At 36.1% G+C, this 25,898-nt stretch overlaps 1 protein-coding gene across 2 annotated transcripts in view; it reads left to right on the forward strand.

Moving 5' to 3' along the window:
- DPYD (dihydropyrimidine dehydrogenase) overlaps positions 1–25,898 on the forward strand; it is a 316,371-nt gene that overhangs the window by 23,484 nt on the left and 266,989 nt on the right. For both annotated transcript variants that reach the window (XM_042873805.1, XM_042873806.1), the window contains exon 3: positions 16,680–16,762. In XM_042873805.1, the coding sequence (XP_042729739.1) occupies positions 16,680–16,762 (83 nt within the window). The remainder of the gene's footprint in view (positions 1–16,679; positions 16,763–25,898) is intronic.

The raw sequence follows: 25,898 nt of genomic DNA on the forward strand, positions 1-25,898 counted from the left end.
ATTAAATTAACAGCTCTCAAAACTCTGAACAAAAGCTGCATCTGCTGAGGCATGCACATAGTGACTTGATAATGTCTAATGTACTTCCAGATGGCAGACTTAAATATTTCTTCAGAATAATTATACGAGTGAAATTTTAACTCCTCGTCTGCTCTGAGACACTTTTGCCCATTAAATGAGTTCTGAAGTGGAAACTGAAGAATGTCAGTGTTTTTCATCAGTGCTCTTCAAGGATGGCCCAGTTACACTTTCAATAAGTGCTGTTGTTTATTTAGTGTGTTTAGCAACCAAATTTTGTTGTAAAAGTGATTTATTGTTGTAGATACACAATCATTCAACCTCAGAAATTTTGTCAGCTTTAGATCAGAGTATATGGGTCACCCTTGGTAGCAATGCCAAACCTAAACATTAGCTCTGTTGGCATCTTCTGAGTCATGCTGGAAGGTGGCATAAATTTCAGGAGCGTGGCTGGGGAAAAAAGATCACTTTGTCAGAGGAAATCCAAGGCAGAAAAGTTCTGAGGTGCCTATACTGACAGTAGATCTTTGGAAAGGATGGTAAATCTAGGCCACAATAGATCATCAATGTCATAGATAAAACCTGAGCAAAGGAATAAATTGTGGATGCTGTGAGTTTCTGATTCTGGTGATACTTTGATTTCAGGATTTTCCTCAGCAATTCAGGATTGTTTTAGATATCAGATTTATGTTTCTATTTATGGTTGCCATCTTGCTGTTCTTCAATTTTGGTAAGCATTTTATGCTTGATGACTACTCAGGAGCTAGAAGGGCGCTTACTGTGCGCATTTGCATGGCAGCTAGCACCATGCTGAAGTCCTTGCTTGTGATTAGTGTTTCTAAGCATTATGGGCTGAATTCTGCTTGTATGTGTACATGTGCAGATTTGTGGCTTTTGTACAATTTTATAGAAATATTATAAATTAACTTCTTGCTGGATAATTCAGTAAGATGTTGTATTGCAGCATTTTTTTAAAGAAAGACAACTTGTGGTACCTACTTAGTGTAGAAGATGATACAAATCTATCTATATATTCAGAATTTCTTTGGATTCTGCATTAAAAAATAATAGTAGAAGTTGCTCCAGATGGAAGAGTTGGAAGTATTTCAACTAAAAAGAGACAAAGGAAATGGAGTTTAAATTGGTTTGTAGCTAATTGCCGTAGCCTGTAACAGTATTGATTTTCTGGCAGTAGTAGCATTGTTCTTTGTCCTTACATTTGCTAAGCCTGATCAACATTTTGCAACATGAACTTTTCTTTCTTGAACAAAACAACTTTTAAGCTCAGCTTTTTTTTTTTTCTTTAGTGACATCACTTTGGGACAAGACTCTCTCATTGTTCTGTAGTTCATTCTAGCCATCGAAGAGAGCCAAATTCTTTGCTTTGTCTTCTGTGCAATGTTATAATGCAGCTACCAGATTGGTTTGTGCTGAGACCTGCGCTTAGCTGTAAGATGCAACAGATCATGTTGCTCTTTAATTTCAGTGGATGTGTTTACTCCCTTAAAAGAGTAATGATTACAGGGTAAAATTTCAAACTACTTTTAATTTTGGCAGCATTTCAGTGGCTGTCACTGTTGCATATGAAAATCTGTTGAAAAAAAAACCTTATTTAAAGTACAAAAAAGTTCACTTGGACTGTTTGCTATACAGATGTCTGTACTTGTATAGGAAAACACGGATATGAATGATTATCTCACAGCTATGATCAATTTGTTGCCCTTAAGTATTGCCTTACAATTAGGTGGAAAAATGTCATGTGATTTTTTTTTTTTTTTGTGCCCAATCAGATATCACTGAATAATTGAGTTAGCAGTTCTCATATAATTGATGGGTGGAAGCAGAAATAGTGCAAATTGCAAAAAGATATGAAGCCTGGTTCACCGAAGCCTAAAACCAGGAACCTTAATGAATAAATACTCAATGAATAATTTGGCCATTTCTAGACTTGTATTGATGAAAGAGTATATATTTATAAATAAAAAATAATCTCACATATTGTAAAATAGAGAATGCTTATTAACAGAAATCAACTCAATTATATATATAATCTAAATGTGCAGTTTACCTTTGCAAATATTTATTTTTGTCTTCATTGCATATGAATATATAAGCTTAGCTCTTTTCTGAATGGATATACAATGGCAGATGTCTCTCTAATCGCTGCTCTATTCAAACATTAATTGGTAGAACATATGTAGAAATCTACTAGTCTGAATAGGTGTAGGATAGCAGCAGTCTTTTTAATCACATCACTATTCAACGACTAATTGGTGTGATGATTAAGGGACATTAGAGGGAGCACTTTGACATCTGATTCTTTGAACTGATGTCTGCTCAGACTGCACTGTATTCATCATGGCCAGGCTGATTTCTTAAATAAAATACTCTGATTCCCAAATGTGGAAAATATTGCATTAGGTTCTATTGAGGTGATTAGGGAATTTGAGAATGATTCTTTTATATAACTAGTGATTGACTGTATATGCACAAACTATTCATATGAATAATACATGGGTTACTTTGAGTATCAGAAAGAGATAAGAAGTAACATCAAGAGATTTTCTCTTTTCTCACAGTGTCAATAATTAAATATTAATATACATTTTAAAATGTACCAGTTTAATCATTTAGCAGTCAAATTCTTGCTCATGCATTTTTTAGATTAACTAATTACTCTGCATTTCCTCGTATCGATACCATATGCTGGCATTTACAATCATTTCAGTAGAATAAAGTGGTTTACATGTTTATATATGATAACATTTATCCTTGCTCAAAGAAATGCATATTACGATCCTTGAATTTTTTGTTTTATATATATTTTATACATCTTAACTTTTTAAAATAAGTATTCTGCACTTTGTTGTTATAAGCCAACAAGAAATTAGTCTATTTAAAAACAATATCCAGTGTGCAAGTAGGTTACTGAAAAAAACCTACTTTTCTGTCAATTGCTGAAAAGTGTTCTTGGATATCTGAAGGAAAGCAATATACTAATCTACTAGTGTAATGTTTGGTGGGGTCAGGGAAATGGAGAAGGAGGAAATATCTAACTTTTTAAAAGGTGAGATAAGAATTTAAAACTCAAGAGAAATTGAGGGGTTAGCATTGAAGCCATAAGTTGAATACATGCCAATCCAAATAAATTACTTCTCCTAATTCTTACTTCTCATCTATATAGAACAATCTTCTCGCTTCTCAGTCTTTGCTAATTGAAATTTTCTTAGTGCCTTAGCTTTTGTACTTAGAAATGTGTATATTTAAGTGTGTATCTTAGTTTCCCGCTTTCATGATTTTGATTTTAAGGCCATAGGGGAGATGTGGTATCATCACAAAAGTCTCTTAAGCACATTTTTTTTCTTAGCTGTGCTCAGAAATAAATGTGTATTTAATTTGTCTTTCTGGTTTTGCCCTCTATTTTGCTTTTTTTTAATCAGTCAGTATATTTTTCAGCTGATCCAACATCTGTGAAGTCCACTGTTTTCCTCCTGTTATCCTCACAACTTTCTATGCTTAATGTTATTAGAGAGGCAAATTATTGTCAGACAGATGAACTTTCTATATTCAGTCTGGGGAAAAAAACCACACGTTCTAATAATGGTAAGGTGCAGATACTCTTTGATTAATAACCAACAAACTTCAATCATTAAATCAGAAGGGATAAAGTCACATGTTAAGCTGAGTGGACTGGAGTCTTAAATTTAGCAAGGATTAATGTTCTGAATAGACAATCACATGAAATAATGTTAATCAAGCTTTTTAAGCAGTAGAATAAGCAAATTTTAAGTTATTATTTTGGAAAACTGAGGAGATGAATCTATTCAGATCTTTGAATTGAACTAACCTGTTCAAGGGCGTGAATTTTGAGAAGGTTGTTATTTTTGTGAAATATGTAAAAAGTTATTTGGAATCAGCATCCCAGCTTGTAAGGAAGAGTTTCAAGCTAATGTGAGAAACATTTTCCAAAAGAATATTAAGAGTATGATAAGTCAAGGGAGGAAAAATGGGATTGATAGGCAAAGCAGGAAGTACAGAGGAAAAAGCGATAACTTTGAAAAGTCAAGTTGATTCACACCTGGCAAAAGAAATTAAAACAAATAGTAAAAGGTTATTCAGCTATATAAAACAAATAGTAAAAGGTTCTAAAGCTATGTATTTAAAAGAACAAGGAAAACCTGTGTGAAGATAGGATTATATGTCCTAGGTATTGTCTGAAATCTTTTTAAGCTGTTGTCTCATTTCCAATAAAATGAGACTGAAACGAGAGATGGCTAATGGGCAAACAAGTCCAGAAATAGAAATTACCCTAAGCAGGCCAGAGGAAAACTTGAGAAGTTTGATCTCTGAAGTCAGCAGGACAGAAAAATGACCATGAAAGAATCACAGAAAAATTGACATTTGAAATTTCAGGCTTAAATGTGAGACTGTTAAAAAAATCAAGCTGTGTGCTTTTGCACATATTTAAAGAATAGTCAATCCTATCTCTATATTTAAAAAGAGCTGATGGGCAGCTGTAGCTCCATTAGTCTTGTATTAAAAGCAAATGGAAGATAAATCACAATACATTTTGCTCTCTTGGCTCTTAAGGGTAGAACGTGATGCAATGACAAGCTGTTAGTTAAGTATCATCTGCTTGGATTAGTATAGCAATGTGGATAAGGACCTGGTTTAAGGAAATTACACTGTCTACTGCTGAAATAGCTGCTCTTGGGCTTTTAACAGAGCTTGTTGAAGGATCAGTTTTTGGATTCATATCGATTAATATTTTTATTAATGAGCTTGACATAAATATTAGGAGCATGTTACAAAAAAAGTACACAGGAATTGTTAATACAGAAGGAAGTTTATCATCAGAAGAAGAACTGTATAACTCTGGAGTTAGAATAATAATAATAATAATAAAAGGTAAGAATAGATTTCATAGTGCCGTTAGGAGACTGCACAGCCAAGCGCTTGAGGACGAGGATGGCTAGGAGTTAATAGTTGAAATTAAGAGAGAAAGTGATTTAGAAATACCAGTTGATTATAGGGTGGTTGTTCCATCAAATGGATGAGAACGCAAAAAAGTCAAGTGTGGTGTTGGGGTAATCAGACCTACTGCTTCTGGTGGTGCTAGGCACATAAGGTATGTTGTTATTTTCAGTAATCCCAATAAACTGTCAGTTATCAAGGGGCTGTTTATTGAGATGAGATTAGAAGAGCGTGGATAGTGTAGCAGAACAAAACTATACACTGTTGTGCTCAGGGAATTATGGATTTTTTTAATAATCTGTGGGTAACATTAGCATAATAACATGAAGATACCCTTTTGCTGCCAGAAAAATAAAGGCTGAGAGTGAATATGTTACTAATGTTCAGAGCAGAGGTATGCTGTGCTGTGGCCTCGCTGTAGTGGTAGTGGGGAAGGGACATCTAACTGCACATGCAAAAGATGGCATAATGCAACTGAACATAAAAGCGGGGGAGTAAATCCATTAGCACAAGTTGTCACTTTGGTCTCCTATGTATTTTAGAGTTTTGTACCATAGATGTCTGATATGGCATGCTCACAGTTATTGCATGGTTTTTCTGTGCTGATTGCTATCTGTCAAAAGAGGATATCTGTAGAATACAGATGAGTAAATGGCTTTTAAATCACTTAAGATACCAAAGTGATGAGTGCCATTGAAACAATCACAGGAAAAATATGTTCTGCCTTCAAGTATGGTTTTGAATGGTGTTCAATTAAGGCCACACACAGCACAAAAAGGCTGCATGTAAAGTATGAAGCTGCGGGGCTGCTGACGACATGAACACTGCCCAGTCAGACAGCAGTTCTATGTAAGATAGCATTTTGTCAAGTAATTTACCCAGTGTTTTAAAGCATGCGTGTGAAGGGGTCAAAGCAAGTCTTGGAAGAGCAACACTTTAAAGCTATTTTTGAATTTAGTTAATTGACATAGTTGCTTTTTGATGGCCTGTATCACTTAGAGTTCTGCTTCATTCTTCATCCAGCTCTGTGTACCCTTCAGCCTTGAATTCCTACAGACACTGCTGTGGGAATAAGATTAATAAACAGGAATTTTCTACCTGAATGTTAGGTTGTCCTGTGTGAATTATTTTGCTTGAAGTTTCTATACCATGTAATGATTTGTAGCTGTATGATGTAGACTGATACTGTTAAATGTTATTTTTTTTTTTAAGATATGCGTTCTGATTCATGTTCATCTAAATATCTACCAGTGCTCAGCTATGCAGACATCAAGTTGCTTTGCTGCAGATTTAGTTATGTCTGAAATTCCCAAGTAATAGCACTGATTTTGATGCCCTTCATAAAGATGGATGTTAAGCTGAATATTTTTTGCCATTCTTTAGGACTACATCACAGATGGGTGCTCAGCTAAATTACGCATTTATCTTCTGCTGTAGCATTTCTTATTTCTTGATTCCCATTCCAGAAGTCCTAGTACCCTTAAAATGTTCCTAAGGAAAAACTTTTATTCCAATCCCAAAATTGAAGACTTTTCTTTCGAGGAAGTTGCTGCTGACTGGATGGAATCTTGCACTGCTGTGGAACAAAAGGACAGGGGAAACTATCTTAGTACCTATCCTTGAAACTCTGTTTGGCTGATGCTGAACCACTGACATTTTTAAAAGTATGGACTTAATGGGCATTTGTTTCTATCTTTTGAAGACTGAGCCCAGCAGACTTTTTTTTTTTTTTTTTTTTTTTTTTTTGAATGGAAGAGATAAAGAATAAAAAGTAAAGCTTAACTTTTACTTCTGTCACATCTGAAGTAATTGGAAATAAGATATTGAATAGCTTTTAAGATTCTTCCTATCAGCTCTAGGAACAGAATTCCTTAATAATTTCACTGTTTTTTCTGGCTTTATAGTGCCTAGACCACTTTTCCTATAATGTACAAAAGCAACTACTCACTTTGCTGCAAAGCTTTCAGCAACAGCTATGCAGGAGTGTAAGAAAACAATGAGCTGTACAACTCCTGGGAAAGCCTTAGAGGCTACAGTAGTTAAGTGTATGTATCACGAAATTCTGTGAGAAACATTAACATTCTTCTTCACAGTTGTACCGTTGGTGGTATTAGTGCATTGCAGCATAGTTGAGAAAGCAGAAGGCAGCCCCCAACAGTTAAATTGTGGTTTTCTGTGGCAGCATGAGTGCTGCTGTTTGTTCACTCTTGGAATTTTTTCCTTCTTTCTTAAGTGCTCTCTGCACTTCCCTGCACCCTTAGGTGGCAGTTGGTGTGGGACCCTCTGTGGTTGCTTCTGGGAGGCACCAGGCCTTTCTAGGTGCCCCATGAGTGATTTGATTCTGTTCTGCAGCTGCGTGTCCTGCTTGGAGCTGTTTTATGGTAGGGAAGGGAGCGCAGGAGTGGGATAAAGGAATGCATTAAGGAAAACAAGGCAAGGGAAAGCTGTGACATAGTGAAACAGAGCAGAAGATGTGAAATAATTAGAAGGGACTGGGGAAAATTTAAACAAGGGAAAATAGAGGAAATAGAGGGGAAAAAATCCAAGTAATGAAGGAGGAGAAAAAGAGAAGAAAAGAAAATGACTGGATAAAAATTAAACACTGGAATCTTAAACACTGCATACATGAGGGGAATAGGGGAAATGCATAAGAATAAGGCTTAGAAATTGAAATTAATCATGTTTCCAGGAAGAAAAAGAAAAAATTTGGTAATTGTTTAAGAGGATAATTTGTTCGTTTGCTTTGCCATTGCCCTGATCTCTCCTATTGCTCTGCTTGCACATGTGCAATGGTTGTGGAGATGCTCAGGAGCAAGAAGTTGATTAGTAGGTCCAATATTAAATGTAGAAAGGAAAAATACTTCATATTAAGATTCTATGCTATTTAGAAAATATTCTGTGGTGTAAGTTTGAAAATAGCATTTTCAAAACTAGGTTATTGCTTTTTATTGTAAAATGTGGGTAATTGCACGGAGGGCACCAGGATAAGTTCTGGTTGCAGGGAAGGAATGGGATGCTCAAATTCCCCAAGTTAAACACACAAGCAACAACTCTGTCCTGTTCAGCGTTCTGGGAACTGAAAGCTCCTTTCTGGCAATAGCTGGCCCCATTTCTAGACTTGAAAATAACATAGTTGTGTGAGGAAAATGCTATGAGAGCTAAGAGACTCCAGCAGGAGCTGTGCTGCATACACAGCTGTTCAGTTGTGTTGTGTCTTGAAGGTGAGACTGAACTGGACTTCTCCAAACAGAGCTTATAGCAGGAGTGTTGCTCCAGGCTTCTCTTCTGTAAAATGGATGCACTTGGTACCTGAGAATTGAGGGAAGAGGGTTTGCTTGGTGCTGCATGGCATGTTGTGTTGCTCACCCCATCTTGAACATGGTAGTTTTAAAGACGCTAACAAGGACAATAATACTGAGTGTCTAAAGACAGGCCAGAACAGTTTGGAGAGGAAAGCTATTCAGGTGGCAGCATGAAATCTTCCAAAGGAAGGACAATAAATGGAGCACAGAACTAAAGAGGACGCAGTGTAATACCGAAGTGTTGGATTGTTAGGTGCTGTGGGTGGTAAATGGACTTGAGACCTGAGGCTATAATACTTGTCCTGGGTGTTTTCAAGTGCTGTGTGAATAATAATTTTAATTTCTGGAAAGCTTTTATATTCAGTAATTCCACTGCTGTGGATGGAAAATAAGAGAGATTCTGTAAGTTGGTACTCTCATATAGGTGGGATTATTTCCTTAAATTCTTGGTCATTCCATTTCTTTAAAAATAAATAACAGGAGCAAATAAAAAAAAAAAAAGGGGGTTGAGCTTTTGAGTATGTGTTTTCTCTTGTGCTCTTTGTTGAAGGTCAAGAGCACAATTTGTTTCTGAGGAGTGCATTTCTATCTACATTTTTAAGATTATTTTTTTTCCATGTTATGAGCTGTGCAAATGTTGTTCCTCAATATTATTCAGCTCTTCACATTCACTTATTTAATCTCAGTAAATCAGGGGAACAATATTTGCTAACGCAGAATAAAGAATGCAGAAGGAAAAGCAAGATCTGTTGAGGTACAGGAAAATACTAGAAGGGTGTATGGCATTTGGGTATTTGTTTTCTTGATAAATTTTATTCAGTTAAGTTTTCATTGTCAATTGAAAATAGTGTATTTAGAAATCTTGTGTAGAGATTCTCTGTCTCTACTGTGCCTTTGTCTTGCATGACTCCAGATTTTTAACCTTTTTTAGTTCTTTTGCCCGCTATTCTGTGTTGTGCTTGGTGCTTTCGTTATGTCTTCACTCATCTTCCATTTATTTACTTGTCTTCCCCATATTGCTCCTACTAAATGTATTGTTATTCTCGAAACACGTGGTGTCTGCATCTGCTCTGAAAACAGCAGGTTGAATGCAAACAAGATTCTGTACCTCATGTGAACACAAAGGCTGTTATAAATTTGCTGCTTGAAATTTTGCATGAAACAGCATGAAAGGGAAGTTTGCAAAGTGCCATTTCAGATCAGAAGAACTTTCATAGTCCCAGTAACATTGCGAACTAAAAAGTCATGTATGTTTAGTAATAATCTTCCAGATAATTACCTGTGTTTAAGGATTATATGTATCACTTAAGCTGAGGGAGCAATGCAAACTCTGAAATTGCCAGCTTCCACTTCAGAATGACATGAGCAGTATTTCTGGTAATTAATAACAAAATACAATTGCAGAATTTCAGAAAGTACCTCATGCACTGGAGTTTCAATCCTGCCTTACCAATATTTTTCTGTTTCTGGAGAAAATGTGTTATATTCTTGTATATCTTAAAAATATTCCTGTAAAGAAACTGAAAAGAATTAATATGGTTATGCTAAGGAAGCATTGATTACAGCCTCCCACAGTTCTACTTAATATTTTGTTCGATTGATTTTTGATTGCTAACACTTAGGGGTGGTTTTCTGATGGAAGCCTGCTATTTTTGGTATATTAATATATGTATTTTTCAAAGAGCCTGTCTGGCCAATATGTTTATGTCACAAGATGGAAAAAATGGCTGTAACAAATGTTCATATATTATGAATGACATGCTGTCAATGTTATATAAATACCTGAGGGCTCAGTATACTTTCTTCAGATATTAAGAATATATGTTTTTTAAAAATGCATATCTTTCTTTTGTGGACAATTGCTCAGGTATCAGTTTTAAGTTACTTTACCGCTGTTTGGGCTGAACCCTTTGAGAATGAGTTGTAACAAATGGAATGGAGGAGCTTAGGTGATACTGTGTAGACTGTAACATCTTCTAGATAGAATCAATCGGTCCTTTTGCTTTCCACAGTGCTCTGTAGATGAAACAAATGTTATTAACCCTTTGGAAATCCCTTCGCATCCAGTTTGTTTAGTTGCTCAATACAAAGATAGTTTAAAGGGGCTTCCTATGTGAAATACTGCTAGTGGCTACTGAGTAACTTTAATAAATTGCCGTACCAATGTTATAATAAATGCAACAGAAAGATATTTTATCCAATAGCAGATGGGTGCTTAAGTCTGTGAGAGGAGATCAATGGAACCATTTAGCTTTTTGTGTTGCTTCAGTGTTGAAAGACAGTCTGTTCCAAATCAGGAGAGGTCTGGTAAGAGTATTTCGTAAGGTTTTATTGTAATAAAGCACAATGTTTCATGAGTTCACATCAAAAGAACTAGATGTGCTATTCCAAATTCATAGCAGTTGTATATTAGTCTGTTTTTAATATTTTTTCTTTTGCATGTAATCCTGTTTAATTAGATTCTACTCTGTCTGTTGTTTCAAGATTCGATAAATAGGAGTCTTATATACCAGCTGCTAAAGCAGGAGTTACTGTCTAAATGATATTCACAATGAGTATTTGGAAGGTTTACAATTATACCCTGGCTAATAAATTGTGCTATTTTCCCCAACACTTTTAAGTGCTAATCTTCAGAAGGCATTTTAAAATTAGCAAAAATTCTGTCAAGAGATTTACAAAAATTGTTAGCATGGAGATAATTATGTCACAGTCCTTGGACTCCATCTCTGATTGTGTGCGTAAATCAGAAAATGTCAGCTGTGTTTTCCCTTAATAATTATCCTTTGCTGCAATATATTACAGTTTAGATTACTATTACAATGTTGCTTTAGGTTTATAAAACACAAGATAGTTATTTCTAAAGTTTTCTGCTGATAGTTCAGATTTCCAGAATAACACAAGTTTCCATATTGATCTATTGGTGTTAACATTTTATATATAAATAAGAAGATCAATATGGAAATAACCATTCTGCACTTCTTATACTGCCTCTGAAAAAAGTCAGCTTTTGAAAAAGAAATCCTTTCTACAGTATAGTCAATATCTTCAGAAGAGCAAGCTAACATGGCCAGAATTTGTGATGTGTGTAGTTTTTTTTCTTCTGGAAATCTGTCATTACAGTCTACCACCTTTAAAGGAAGCCAACTGAAACATCAGAGAGAGATGGCAATGTTCTTCACCATTTGATTCAGTCAGTTTCATTTTAAGCAATCTGAAGTCTGGATGCGAAGACATTCAATGTAAAGATCTTAAAAACTGGTTGTATGAGCATTAGAAAATAGAGATACTGTACTCTGTCAGAACTTTTCTAACATATTATAAGGAAAAATGAAAAAATGAGAGGAAAAAAGTGTTCTCAGTATCGGTACTAAACCAAAACTTAACAGGTGAGAGCTCTTCTGCTCTTTTAACTTTGTTGCTGTTCATTTCTTATGGTTTACATACAGAGAATGTTCAACAGTAAAAATAAATCTGAGATTTATATTTACAAACAGGCTTCCTTAGAAATTCTCCAAAGTTCATGTGGAAGCAATAAATTCTAAGAATTTGGCAGTTCTCCTAACCTAAAAACTTCTGTCTTAAAGGGGGGCAGGGGTATTTTAAGTAAGGCTTCTGATTTGGCAGTGTATCAACTAGGATAAAAGATCTACTCTACTTTGGTGTTGCAGGCTGTCTTAGAATAGGTCTTACTCTGTTGTCAGATCAAAAGATTTTATTTCTCAACTATCTAGAAACGTGTCCAAGACATTATCTGTAATACTAATGCTTTTGTAAGTCTTATGTGAAGTATTTCAGGATAGAGCAGCATATGGCTCAGTGTGATCTTGTTCTTCTTTGCCTGGATGGAAGATTTGTAGTTGATTTTGATGGAAGTGGGGTCATTTTTATCAGAGCTGTATTGCAGAATGGGTGAATTTAAATTGTGGCCTCGAAGGTTTTAGGCCTGTCACAGCAATGCTTTTGTGTTTCATGCTGATCCTCATTGATGAAACCTGGCAATAGAGCAAATTTGTTTTCTGAGGTGTGCATTTGATCCACTAGCCCAAATCAACAATTGTCTTTCTCTGACAAAGTCAAGAAAAGAGGGCTTGACAAACACAGGGAAATAAGAAAACTAATCTGACAAACATTTAGAGTCCTTTTTTTAAGTGTACGACTTCACTTTTTCTAGAATCCTAGAATTGTATTTAGAAATAGTGAGTATTTGTATTTGTGTGAGCTAACTGGTTAGTTCAACAAGTACCAAAAAGTATGAGTATTTTCAACTTGGTAGTTGCTGACTTCACACTTTTAAAAACAGAATACTATGAAGTTGATACCAGGATGTTACAATTATCAGTTGCCATGTCTGAAAAAATAGATTTATGAGCACATAGTTCCTCCTCCAAAAACTTACTGCTTTTTTAACAGGAATAAGTTGAAGTAAGAAAGTCATTGCCTTATGTTTATAGTAAAAGAAGCTTTCCAATTTGTGCATTAATTTTACTTCTTCATTATCTTCATACTCTCATTGTTCATCTTTCTGATTTCTGATTAGATGTTCCACCAGTACACTGTATGAAATGCCAAATACTTGTGGATATCTAGTGCACAGCTGCCTTTTTAACTAGTTATCATGTAGCTTTAGTTAAGATCTCAAATGATCAATAAGCTTTTCACTTATATGTATCAAAACTGTTCCCCTCTCTCTTGATTTTTGGCTCATTTGAAAACTTCAAAGTGTTTATGCTATAGCAAAAGAAGTATTTAGATTTTTGTGGCTTTTTGACATGCAATGATAGTTTGATTTATGATAGCAGTGTCCCTAACTGTATCTGTCTACTTATTTTTCATCCTGAACCTCTCCGAGGTATTATTTAGTTTAGTGTCATACATACTATGAATCTGCCAACAGTGATAGCATACAGGAGGTATAGAGTAAAATATAATTATTCAACTGCGGAGTTAAAATTTCTAGATGTTATCTATACCCAAAGAAATTAATTGGCTGTAACCTTCTGAAATCAATTTTTTCATTGTTTGTATTTTGAATTTTCTACTTGAATTGTTGCTGAAAACTGAACACCTGGGGGTTTAATTGCTCACTATACTTAAATCTGTAAAGTATGATGGACCAAAACACTCTGCTCTTTGCAAGATGTATATACACATATTAATCTAGTTAGTAGCATGGTGTAGAAGAAATGCAAGTCATGGCTTGAAGGAGTGATTGAGCACCTGATGGAAGGTAGGGCCAACTCAGGGGAACTCAGGTGCATGTAATGCCCCTGGGTGACCAGAAGGGGTGGAGCTGGGATCCACTGCTTCCCCAACCTCATTTAAGGGCTGCCAGTGGGGGGTAAAGGTATCTTGCTGGAGATCCCTGTGTATTTAAAGCCTTCCTAAAGTAAACAGTTTCTTTCCTTCATTTCTGAGCCCATGGCTGTTACGTTTGACCAAGTCCTCACTTGCTGCAGCCTAGAACCTTGCTCTGCTGCCACTGCTACACTTTCCATCATGTTACACATGGATAATAAAATGAGTGCAGGTTTTGCTACTGATTTAATATTTAGAAATGCAAAACTCATCTTGGTCATGCTCTACTGAAGTTTCACCATTTATGTGTTCTTCAGAGTATTATTGTGCTCAGAATTTCATACATATTGGGGCCTTTCTTATCGACTGATATCCTTTTAAGGTATCTTAAAAACATATCTATGCCTAGAAACATACTGTGCAAACTGATGCTCAGACCCATGAAGAAACAACATTAATAGACACGTAGCTGTGCTTATTTTTAGTCTTTCAGACTGCTGTTCTCTTTTCATTGGGAGATCCACGCTGTTTTACTGGATTACTGCACCTGTAACTAGAAAATAATAGTAGCTACTGTCAGTAGTTGCTCACTTCTTCAATACTTAAGCAGTAAGTGATTATACTGTGAGGTCATCTTCCTTTAGTGGGTTTGCATCTGCCTTAGTGTTTAGGTCATTTTTTTCCTAATGGCAAAACTACAGGCTTTCCAGCTGCTGTATTTTGGATGGGAACTGTTTAGGTGAAGGTAGCTGAGAAAGGTAGATGTGATATTGTCTAGAACAGCTTGTGAAATTGGTTAAAAAAAAAAAAAAATCATCCTCCCAAATGAATTATTATAACATTTACTATTTGAATCTTTAAACTATGTTCCATTGTTTGTTCTGTGTTTTCTATTTACTTCCATATTCTTATGTGTTTTTTTGTGTTTTGTTTTAAGGAGTATTTGTGCAAGTGTATGTGATCAGACTTTTCTTTAGGTGCTGGCCACCCTTGCTGCCCTTCAACTGATTAATATAGAATGGTCCATATAGGCAAATGGGAAACACCAACTGAAAAGGATTGAGTGACTTACTTTAGTGTTTCCCACTTAGACACCATCAGTTATTTTAGATTGTAGGATATAGAGAGGATTTAGGTTTCTGCTTGATAAAATCTTGTGAGCTTTCGATCCTTTGTCAGTTCTCTACATGCTTGATATCATAATGTCAAGAGAAATGAGCTGCATGATGCTCAGATTTTCCTGAACCTGTGGTGAGTTGCCAGTGGCACAAGACTGTTAATAAACGGGCTTTAGTCTTTCAGTGCTTGGAGCAATATTCCATATGTTGTTTCCCTTGATCTGTTTTCCTGAAGGATGTGAAATTTGATTGTATGCTTGCACAGATGCTTTCAGTTTAGTACTGATAAATCTGGAATTCTTTCTGTATTAGCATTGTCAGTTTGGGTTTCTTTTGCGTATTTTTAAATGAGCTTACCTGTTTGGTAAAATCCCTTTGAATTTTTTGGTAGGATTTTGACATACAAAGGACATCTGATTGTAATATAAACAAAAATATCAGATTAGCCATAAGATTTGCTACTTAAATCATGCATCATAGGACAAGAGGTAGTGGGCCCCAAGTTGCACCAGGGGAGGTTCAGATCAGATATTAGGAAGAACTTTGTCTCAGAGTGATGAGGCACTGGAACAGGCTGTCCAGGGAGGTGTGGAGTCACCAACCCTCAATATGTTTAAGGAAAGGGTTGATGTGGTGTTTAACCACATGTTTTAGTGATTATATTGGAGGTAGATCAACTTAGAGGTATTTCCAAATCTTAACAATTCTATGTTTTCATTTTTGTATGGGAGAGAAGAATGGAGAGTTCTGAATGTAGACTTCTTCATTTCTACTGTTCAGAAATGTATTGTTGAAGTATTAAAACTTTGTATTAAAACATCTGAAATTGAATTTAGAAATAACTGGACAAATTAAGATGTTTTGTTAGATCATTGACAAATATCTAATTATTTCCTCTCCAGTAATGCTCTTGTAACTTCTAATTGAGTATAACTATAAGGAATCAATGCACAAGAAATAATAGATAAGTTATTTATTATAACTTTAGGTATGGACTTCAAAATTAATTCAGATATTAAGATGTGTGGAAGCGTATGACCAACTAACAGTTCACATGTTCTATTTAAAGAGCCTGATAATGCTGCCTTTCTAGTTGTTAGCGATGATAACTGCTAATGGTGCTTGCAACTTGTGTTGCTTCTCAACCCATGTGGCAAAGTTATGCCTCCCAGAGGTAAGTTTTGGTATTGGCAGAAAGCATTGCAGAGGACAGCAATACCTCAGAGCCTCGGGCGTATAAAATGCTATGGATGATGCAGATGATTAGAGAACTCATCTGCTGTGTTTCACAATCACTTTGTACAGATGCAAATTTTTGTTTTACTCAGTATCTTCTGAATCAATTTTACTGCCTGTATGGGAGTGGAAGGAAAGTGTCTCTGAAGTAACTTAACCATTTGCACAGTTAAAAATAAGCAACAGAAGATAGGGAGATTTTATTTCTTTTATTGTCACAAAATGTTTGTCTTCATATCAGCTTTAGAAATATTGATGAATTCTAATCTGGAAAATATATTAAGTGATTGAAGTCTCTATAAACAATCTTTTTAGTTCTTACCACATTCAGAATTGTGTTAACAAAGCTTGGTTTGTTCTAACAACACTGCCTGTTTCATTGGGACAGAATTCGTAACTTATTTTCAATTCACATTTAGGATTTTGTTCTTTTCTGTATGCTGTGTTGCTTTGTGTATTTGTAAAGGAGAATTTTATTTTCTCTAAGTGATAAATCTATACATTTAATTATGGAACATTTATAAGATTTCCATGACAACCATGTAAGAAGATTCATGTTTACTTTGTTTCTGAGTTCTCAGTGCCTTTTTAATGACTACTGTATAATTAAAACAGAATGCATAATTTGTGAGATTACATAATATAAATCAGTTTTGTTTGCATGATGCTGGACAGTTGTAATACATGTACAATATACTGCTGCGGAGACTTACATGGGTTCTTGCATTTGTTGCAGAACTGTGAGAAACTAGAAAATAATTTTGATGACATCAAGCACACGACTCTTAGTGAGCGAGGAGCACTTCGAGAAGCAATGAGGTAAGTCTGGGTCACCATAGCAACAGTCACAGATGTGGTAAAGAAAGAGTCATTCTTCATTATTGGGGGAACAAATGAGTTCATTGCCACCATTCAGCTCTATTCTCTAAGGTATTAATTTGTCAGTGGAGAGGCTTCCCTTGAGGCTGTACTTTGGTTTTGAAGCTGCATAAATGTTAAGCCTGACTGCACAGTAAAAAACGTAAATGTTTAATTTGTTATTTAAAATGCTTAAGGGGTGCCTTGCTTTATATTTATACTAAACTGTGAGTGAATGAAAATATTGTTCATCTAAATTCTGTGTTAAAGAAATTGTACAATGCTGTTTGAACAAACCTGTGCCTGCTTCTAAATTGGATTTGATTTTTAAGTATGTGGTGGCCTATGTACTCAGATCACTGTTTTTACATGATTTTGGTTTTGTTAATAGAATTTTAAAATGCACCTGGTATTTTGTATGCTGTAAGGATGCATATTCTACTTAATACTTTCATATCATCTAATTCTTTTTAGAGGGGGGTTAAAAGTTGTAAGTCAGTCTTTTCTTGCTGCCCTTATTTGCATTGCCGAGTATTTTGGTACAGGACTCCAAAGAAACTCGAGCTATAGTGCCCAAAACAGGGAACGATCAATGGATGAAAGGAGGCAGAACAGAGAAAGAGTTTCTAAAATAATTTCCTAAATACATTAAGAAAGACTATTAATTTTAGTATTATTTATGTGTGATAAAATTGGGCAAACATGCTTTATTAAGTTTTGAAAGTTGGGTAGTAATAAACAGTAAATAATTTCACTTGCCTGATATAAGTAACTTCTTAGAGTTGTACAGTAAAAAGTACAAACAACAATAATATTGAGGAGAAACTCAAAAAACTAAAGCCATTTGCTTTGATTCTATTCGTAATCCCTTTACATTTATGAATGACTTTATTTTCATGACTCTGAATGACTTGATGTTCATGATGCTCTTGGCTTATGAACACTGCTATGAATAACTGTTTGTAAAGGTACTGTGTGAAATGTAACCTGCCTATTTAAAAGCCTTATTACCTTCCAGTTATATTCTTTCCTTTCTGAAAGTCATTAGCCTTTCTAATTTTGATTTCTTGTTCTTTGTTTCTTTCCTACACTTAAAGGACTGACTGTGTGGTCAGTCCTCCGTATACATAGATCTTTCCTGTAGTGCTAGTAAATGAAAAATGACTTATAATAAAGATTTAGGGAACATATGGTGTGTGAAGCTACTTTTAGTATTTCCCCCAAGCTGGATTTCTTGTCGCTGGTCTCCTGTAACAACATTCCATGGGTGGTTTCGTGGTGTTTTGAAGTACATGACTCAGCATAGTTAATCTTTTTAAAACTTGGTAGCTGACAGCTCTTTGGTGATAAACATTCACTTGAGGAGGGATCTTGAGCGTTTCAAAGGTCATGCATCTGTTACAAGGAGCATGTAAGATCACAAGAATTTTCTACATCGCACAAAATAGAAAGCACACTACTAACCCATACATTTGTATCCTGGTCATTTTTGGTAGCATACAAACCATTTGGAGGAATAGTAATTGATCTTAAAGTTTGACAGATATTGTGCAGTGCTGGAGTGCTCTTAATTGCCCTCAATGTAATGTAGTTCTTTGTTGATCAGAGGATGGTGAGGAATTCTTGTGCATTGCTTATGTGTTTGTAGATAATATGCAGTCGTAACTACTGTTGTATTCCTTTTTTCTATCTTAGTAAATAGTTTTATCACAACCCACAGGTTCTACTTTGTTGGCTTTTTTTTTTTTTTTTTAATTCTCTTCCTCATCCCACTGGGAAGGGGAGGGTAAGCAAACAAATGTGTGGTGCTGAGTCATCTGCCAGGTTAAACCACAACAACTTGATGGCTGCTTTTTTTTCCTATTTGGATCCAAGATTACCTGCAACCTACTTTAGTCTCCCAACATCTTTGAGAGATGAAAGTTCACTTTGCTTTCCCATTGCTGTAGTGGACTTTGGATCAGGTGTGGGAGGGTATAGATTTGCTGACACAGGTATTGAGACACTTGCCTCCTTTCAGTTGGGGAAGAAGGCAGAGAGGGCTCTGTGTTGCACAAAGGCACTGGAATCATATGGACATGAAAACAACAACGAAAAATCCTAGCTGGATAGCTAAGCAGATATAGGTGAATCTCAGATGAGCCATAAGTTGAGCGGGCAGTCTGCCCAAATCCTCTCTGATTTCCCAGGGTAGTACTGCTGTTTGGCCTGATGAGAGAAACAATGAACATTTTTCCCTAGTGCTCCTGTTTGGATCTAGACCTTCCGCTTTAAATTTCTCTTTGAGAAAAATGGTCAACTTAATATGTATTTCAGTATATTTCTCTCTTATGAATGTTACTGTGCATCACACAAACACCAATAACCTAGTGGGGTCTTGTTTTCTTCCAGATCTTCAGATGATATTCAAATTAAGGAGTAGAGGAAAATTATTGCTCTTGTTTATATTTAAATATATACAAAAATAAACTTTCTGGAAAATCTTAAAATGTGAAATTTCTCTAGTTTTACTTCATGCAATATTTTAGACCTTGAATCAAATAATGAGATTAGTTGGGATAGAGTGGTATTGCAAGAATTCAGTTTACTTTTATTTGCTTTATCCTATAAAGTATTCAATTCAGTTTGTGTGTTTTTTTTGTTAATATAGTCTAAAAGTTTTGTTTATTATATTTTAATGTAATGACAAAGCTTAAGTAAATCCCCCTCCTTGGCCTGCTGGTGAGCACTGCCCAGCATGGCGCAGGGTCTGCTGGCCTTGCTGCAAGGTGTTGCTGGATGACTTTCACCTTCTCCTCCAGGCCCAGAAGGATCTGACTGTAGAGCTGCTTTCCAGATGCCAGCTGCCTGCAGTTGTTCCTCCCCAGGGGCAGGATATAATATACCTCTTTTTCTTTGAACTTCATGAGATTCCTGTTAGCTTATTTCTGTGAGCATGTGAGTGCCCTCTGAAGAGCAGCACAGACTATTGGCCATTTGTAGACTTCCTGAGGGGCATGGCTTCATGACAAGCAATGCATTTTGTATTGCATCTTAAATTATGGTACCTTGCTCCTGAACACTCTACTGGCAATATGCTTTAGGCCTATGTCTACTGTAGGTTGCATGAAGTTGGTGTCAGACAACTGAAGCCACAGTGGGTAGCATCCTGCGAGTCTGGCAGTGTGGCGGCTTATGGCAGCGAGCCATCAGTGAGACTGGTGAGATGTTATATATGTGAATGGGTCTTCCTTGTAGGTGCATAAATCTACGATCTGTCTTGTGAACATTGGCTGAATTAGTATGCATGAAAGCTTTGCAAGTGAAAATTAAAGCTGAATATTTTTATACAGTCTCTGTGTTAATAAAGAAAGATTTAAACACATTTCATATTTACAAGTGGGAAAGAAGAGAGAAAGTTTACTTGTCTGTTTAGATCAGTCTAAAAAGGCATCAAACTTCATTTGGAATTTTCTTTTGCATTCATATATTTGCATATTTTGGATAATGTGAGCATGGGAGTGAAGCTTCAGCTATGATTTCCAGTTTTATAGAAGCAGTTTCTGTTAATGATGATATTCACTCTGTTGTCTTGACAACTGTATAAGCTGGAGTTAGTAATAATCAAGCTGCTTTTAATATGGTCTAGACTCTCAGATGTATTTGACAAATAGTTTCTATGGCTGGGCAAAACCCAAAGAAATTGCACTGTAAGGGGTTCCGTGATTTCATGAGTGCACACTAGTTTGCAGTTAAAGCCTGGGGATTTAAAAAAAACAAGTGTGCAGTGCAAACTACGAAATATTGAGGAACTTGTTTGGGTTTCTGCATCTGCTCTGCACAGCAAACGCATCAGCACTGTCCCTGCAAACTGTTTTGTGGAGGAGAGGAGGAAAAAAAAACACCTCACTTTTGTGTCACTTCAAGGGTGAGGGAGCCTATTTCTGCTTTTGAGCCATTTAGTTTTATAATTTAAAGAAAAAAAATGGATGACAGTCAAAAATTTTGCTTTTAGCAAACTGCAGGAGATGTTGTCTGATGTTGGTTCTGAAAGAGGTTTTGAAAACCACTGTGGCAGATGGCTTACCACAAAGACTCCAAAGATGCCATGCAGTGGGTGCAGTGTCATACCTTTTTCAGTGACTAATAGTCACTCATCTGCAAACTGTTAGAGCAGAAAATTGCATTAGAAAATCTTGAGTTCCCTCTATGGATTCCCTTTTTGTTACTTTTAAAATGCAAGGTTTTAGGAATATTTCTTACATTTGTTTTTTTTGCTACCATTATCAGTGGCTCTCTGTAGATTATTGACATTTGTTCTTTTATGTTGTGGAGCGTTGGACAGTTTAGTTAGAAGAGGGCTCATGGCATTTTAGACATTTAAAAAAAATGTCTGGGGCACAAACAGAAGCTGGGTGTGTCACAGCTTTATTAAAGGAGCCTGGTGTTTCAGTTCAAGCCGTGGAAGCTCATGCTGTTTTATCTGCAAGTTGTGAATTTAATCACTACTGTAGTCAGCCTACACACGTACTCAAAAAAGCAGTCCATCCTTACAAATAGTGTTTTAAATATCTGCTCTGGTTTCTTTCCAGGCACTTACTGTAGTTTTCAAGTATCTGATAATATGATCAGCGTTTCCTCTTATCTCCATCATGCCCGTCTAAAGTCATTGGGCTTTGCATTGCTTTGGGCATCTCTGACTTTATTTGCCTTGGACTTCAGCATACAAAGCAGAGCTGGTATTAAGGATAAAATCTTCATTCAGAAATGCTTTATCATCTGGTGATGTCTGCTTTGTTTGGCTCATTGTCAGCAGATCATAGTTATCATAATTGTTTAGGACACTTTGGTTGTAATGAAAATTAGTAGCTATACATACTTTTTTTTTTTTTTTTGCTACTTTATACCATACTGGGTGCTGGGGTTCTGGAGATATAAATATATATTTATTTGTAAAAAATAAAAAATAAAGTCTTCATTTTCTTAGAAATGTTTTCTTTACTGGGATGAAGGCATTTCAGAGATTAAATTGGGTCCAACTGTGTGTCCCGAGATACTTAGCTTTCATCAAAATTAATCTCTGCTTCCCCTGTGGACTTCTGAACCTAAATCCTGTTTACATACTTGAGGCTATTTAGGAGAGTAAGAAGAGATTTTCAATGAAGCAGTGTTCTGGTGGAACATGAAATTTAAATAGTAAGACCCTATTTCTTTATTTTTTTCAATAACTTAGTTGTATAAAATATTAAAATAATATCAGTACTGTACCATTGCGTATTTGACTACAAAATTTTGGAGAAACACTTTCCATCTGCAGTGCTGAAAAGGAGCTACTTAAAAGGAGAACATATTTTATCAGTTTGCTGTTGAAAATTTGTTTGGCACTCAGGTAAGCCCTGAACCAATTCAGATGCTACGTGGCTTGCTTAAGTGGGTATAGCTGTTCTAGGGATGTGGTGTCACCGGACTCCTAGCCACTCTAGAGGTACCTTCCTTAGCTGGCAAAGTCACGGGGAACAACATTGTTCATCATGCTTAAAATACTCCAGGAGAGGACCACTGTTCATCTAGTTGCAGATAATTTCTAATACAGGAAGCCATTTACTTATTGCGTAGTTCCTGCTGGATATTTTTGCTCTTTTCTAGTTGAAATATATCTATTTTAGTGAATGTAAAGCTGTATATTCCTTCTATAATAATTTTTAAAAATTCTACTCAGGTATCAGACGAGTAGAGAATTTACCCCTAAACTGGAAAGGCCTGGGAAATTTTTTGATGTTGGTGTTGCTAAACATTTTACTGTGTACTTAGTATAACAATGTAATAACATATGAAATGTGTTTTTTCTTAAAATTATAGCTGCAAACAGAGGTTTGAAATGTAACTCTTTTAATATTTTCTCTATCATATTCATTTAATTCTCAGTGTAAGATAAGAATTCATTATTCTTGTGCTGAGAGTGTGAAACCACAAGTTGATAATGGTAACTCAATGTTTATAAAATAAAGTGTTGTTCCTGCAGTGTGGTCCAATTACACAATAGTAAAGTAGGGATGTAATGCAGAAATGCTGCTTTCTATTTGTTTCAGTAAGTTTAGCACAGTGGAAAATGTGGCATTCTTCCAAGGTAATGCATCAAGTTTACAGTTGACTGGAAGTGCAGTGGAAGTTATTCTAAGACTTCATGTGCTGGCTAATAACTCTGGTTGAATGTGTGAGATAATTGTTTTATGAAATCTATTTGATGTTTCATTGCAAAGAGTTTGTATCTTAATTTTGAGACATAATGGTATTCTAAGAGGTATTTGAACAAGTGTCTCTGTAGATGCTGCATTTACAATGTTGCACTTTTAGCAATTGAGCGTAATTTATATATGGATGGAGCTCACACGCATTCTTCTTCGAGTAGTGTGCTGAATCTGATGAAACTTGAAAGAACTGCTCCATTAATTTGGTCAAATTATTTGAAAAAAAAAATGTCAACAGGCTGTGTCATTTCTTCTTGATGCTTAGAGAGCTAGTAACAAATCAGCAATTTGACAGGTATGAAGAAACCAGAGGTTGCAAGGTGTCTTTCTCAATAGCGACTTTACCATTTACCATTGAGATGTGAAGAATTAGATAAGAATCTCCTATAATTTTTGCTCTTGGTATAATTTTTATTAATCTTTTCCATCATGTTAGAGCCATTTCCCAAATATTTAACTTAAAGGCAGACAGTGTTACTGTTGTACTGGGTTTAGCAGTCAACCCACTACAATTCCCTCAAAGGTGCTACAGAAAATTTCCAGGTCACAGCCAGAACCCAATGGTTTTAGCATCAGGTGAGAAGGCAGGCAAGTAATGTGTCTGAATGACTGGAGGGGGTGGAGCCTGGAGGGCTCATTTGAGGGTTGGCAGCTGAGGGAGCAGCATCTGTCTGGATAGAGATTGCACTCCTCTTGAGCTACCACTGGTCAGTCATTGGAAGGGCTGAGACAATTGTCCTTCTTTGTTACCTGCTGCTGCTCCGTAGTGTCTGCATCCTACTAGAAGGTTCTGTCATTGTCACCTTTTGCCATGCAGGTGTGTTAATATTATTTACATTTTTGAAGAATTATTTGTCAGGAAAATATGCACATTTAAATAGCATGTGAATGCTTCTAAAAGCTCCTCCTTGCTATCTTCTAGCTTGTTTAAAGTGTAATGTGGAACAATTGATCCTTAAAGGTGTTCAGCTCCTGATGATTTTTTTTTTTTGTGAGAGCTGGATTGAGGATATCATTTAATTTGAGCAGGTTTTTGAGTGCTGCTATAGGTAATAATACCAGCTCTGCACTTGCTGGGTTATATTTTATTATAAAGGTAACATTTCTAATCTTAAATGTTTTTTTAGAAACCCTACTACTTTTCTCAATCTTTTTGTCTAGAAAGAGCATCTGATAACTTACAGAAATGTTCTTTACAATATTGAGTTTGGATTTACAGTAAAAGCAGTAACTGCTACTAGCTTCTAAAGCTTTCCAAAGATCTGTTGTTCCATACATGCGTCTTTTTCTGAAGTATTTCTGGATGCCTTTGACAGCACTGATCCAGCAAGTGGAAGACTGTCACTGGCAGCATTTATCTTCGCAGGAAGTATATTTGTTTCAGCTGATTGGGGTAGTTTCAGCTCTGACATCTGAACATGTATAAGTATGCAAAAAAAAAAAAAAAAAAAAAAAAAAACCAAAAAGAACAGAAGAATCACAGGGTTAAAAATAAAAAGAACAATAAAAAAAAAAAATTCAATGATCGTGGCCAATGCTGTTTAAAGAGACAGCATTGTGCGTGAGGGAAAAGTGAGTAGTGGTTTAGCCAAGCATCAAGGCTCTGCACTGGGCTAACAAAGAGGTAACTGTGGACAGCTATTAATGGGACTGGAAGAAGGGATCAGTACTAAAGGGAATCCTTCAGTAATTCCTACCAGCATCAAGAGCACAAGCCAACTGTCCACGCAGTTAATGTAGTGAGCTTGCTGGCTGCAAAAGTGTGTTATAAATGTTGTCTGGGTCTAAGAGTCCTTGTTCATTGGAATTGGCTCACACAGTGGTGAGGGGCGGAAGAGTGAAAGCTGAGTGGATTGAGGGCACGTGCTGATTTGGCAAGAATACAGGTTGAACTTGGTATGTAGCAGCAGTGATCAAGAGTGCCTTCCAGATGAATAATTGAGTATAGGTTGGTCAAAATTTTCCTCTCAGCAGTGACATAATTTGGCATGGCATGTGCCAACATTTAATGAAGAATACACACTTGAGACCTTCCAAGCTGGCTTGATGCCCCTACAGCTGCTTTTAGAGCTCTGAAAGCTTTATTTTAGGGTGGTAAAATATCCCCCCGCACATACAAAATAACTCAACGCATTTGAACATCACCTGTCAGGGGTTTTGGGAACAATATTGTATGGTAGCAATCACAAAAGGAGGATCAGTCAGCGATAAAGATCAAAACTACAGAGCAACAAAACATGCTTGTCCCTAGATATCCTGGATCAGAGTATCTGCTCAACACCTTGGTTTGCTTTGATGACTGGCACTGACACAGAGGTGCTGCTTTTTCTGTCACTAAACTCCAGTTGAACCACTGCATCTGTGTATGTAACATGCTGTGATTTTTTTTTTTTTTTTGGCCACTTTTTTCTTATGGCTGAAAATATAGTGAAAGATGGTGTTACAACTTGGATTTCTAAGGCTATGTAAACATGCCTGGATTAAAAGCAAGAGCCATCCAAATCTTTGTAAAATTATCTATCTTCCATCCAATGTCATGCATAACTACTGCATCCCCAAGCAGACTTGAAAGATTAAACTCTGCATTTTATTTATTGTTACGAAATATGTTCCCTTCTTCAATCCTGTAATGTAATGTTTTCCTGAGCTTCGGTCCTTATTGCATGGAATTTTCACCAGCAGACTTATAATCACTTCCATGCGTGGCAGAAGTCATCCGTTATGCTCAATACTCAGTGTGGAAGTTCATTTTTGTGGTAGTAGCACCGCTTAATAACATGGAGTGTTCAGGAGGTCAAAGGACAGTGCTTCTCTAGCTGAAGTTAGAATTATTAGTGAAAACATAACTTGCTGTTGTTGCCTTCCTGAGT

The sequence above is a fragment of the Lagopus leucura genome, unplaced genomic scaffold (genome assembly GCF_019238085.1).
Source record: "Lagopus leucura isolate 7727_CA_CO unplaced genomic scaffold, USGS_WTPT01 Super-Scaffold_100009, whole genome shotgun sequence".
NCBI classification, from domain to species: Eukaryota; Metazoa; Chordata; class Aves; order Galliformes; family Phasianidae; genus Lagopus; species Lagopus leucura.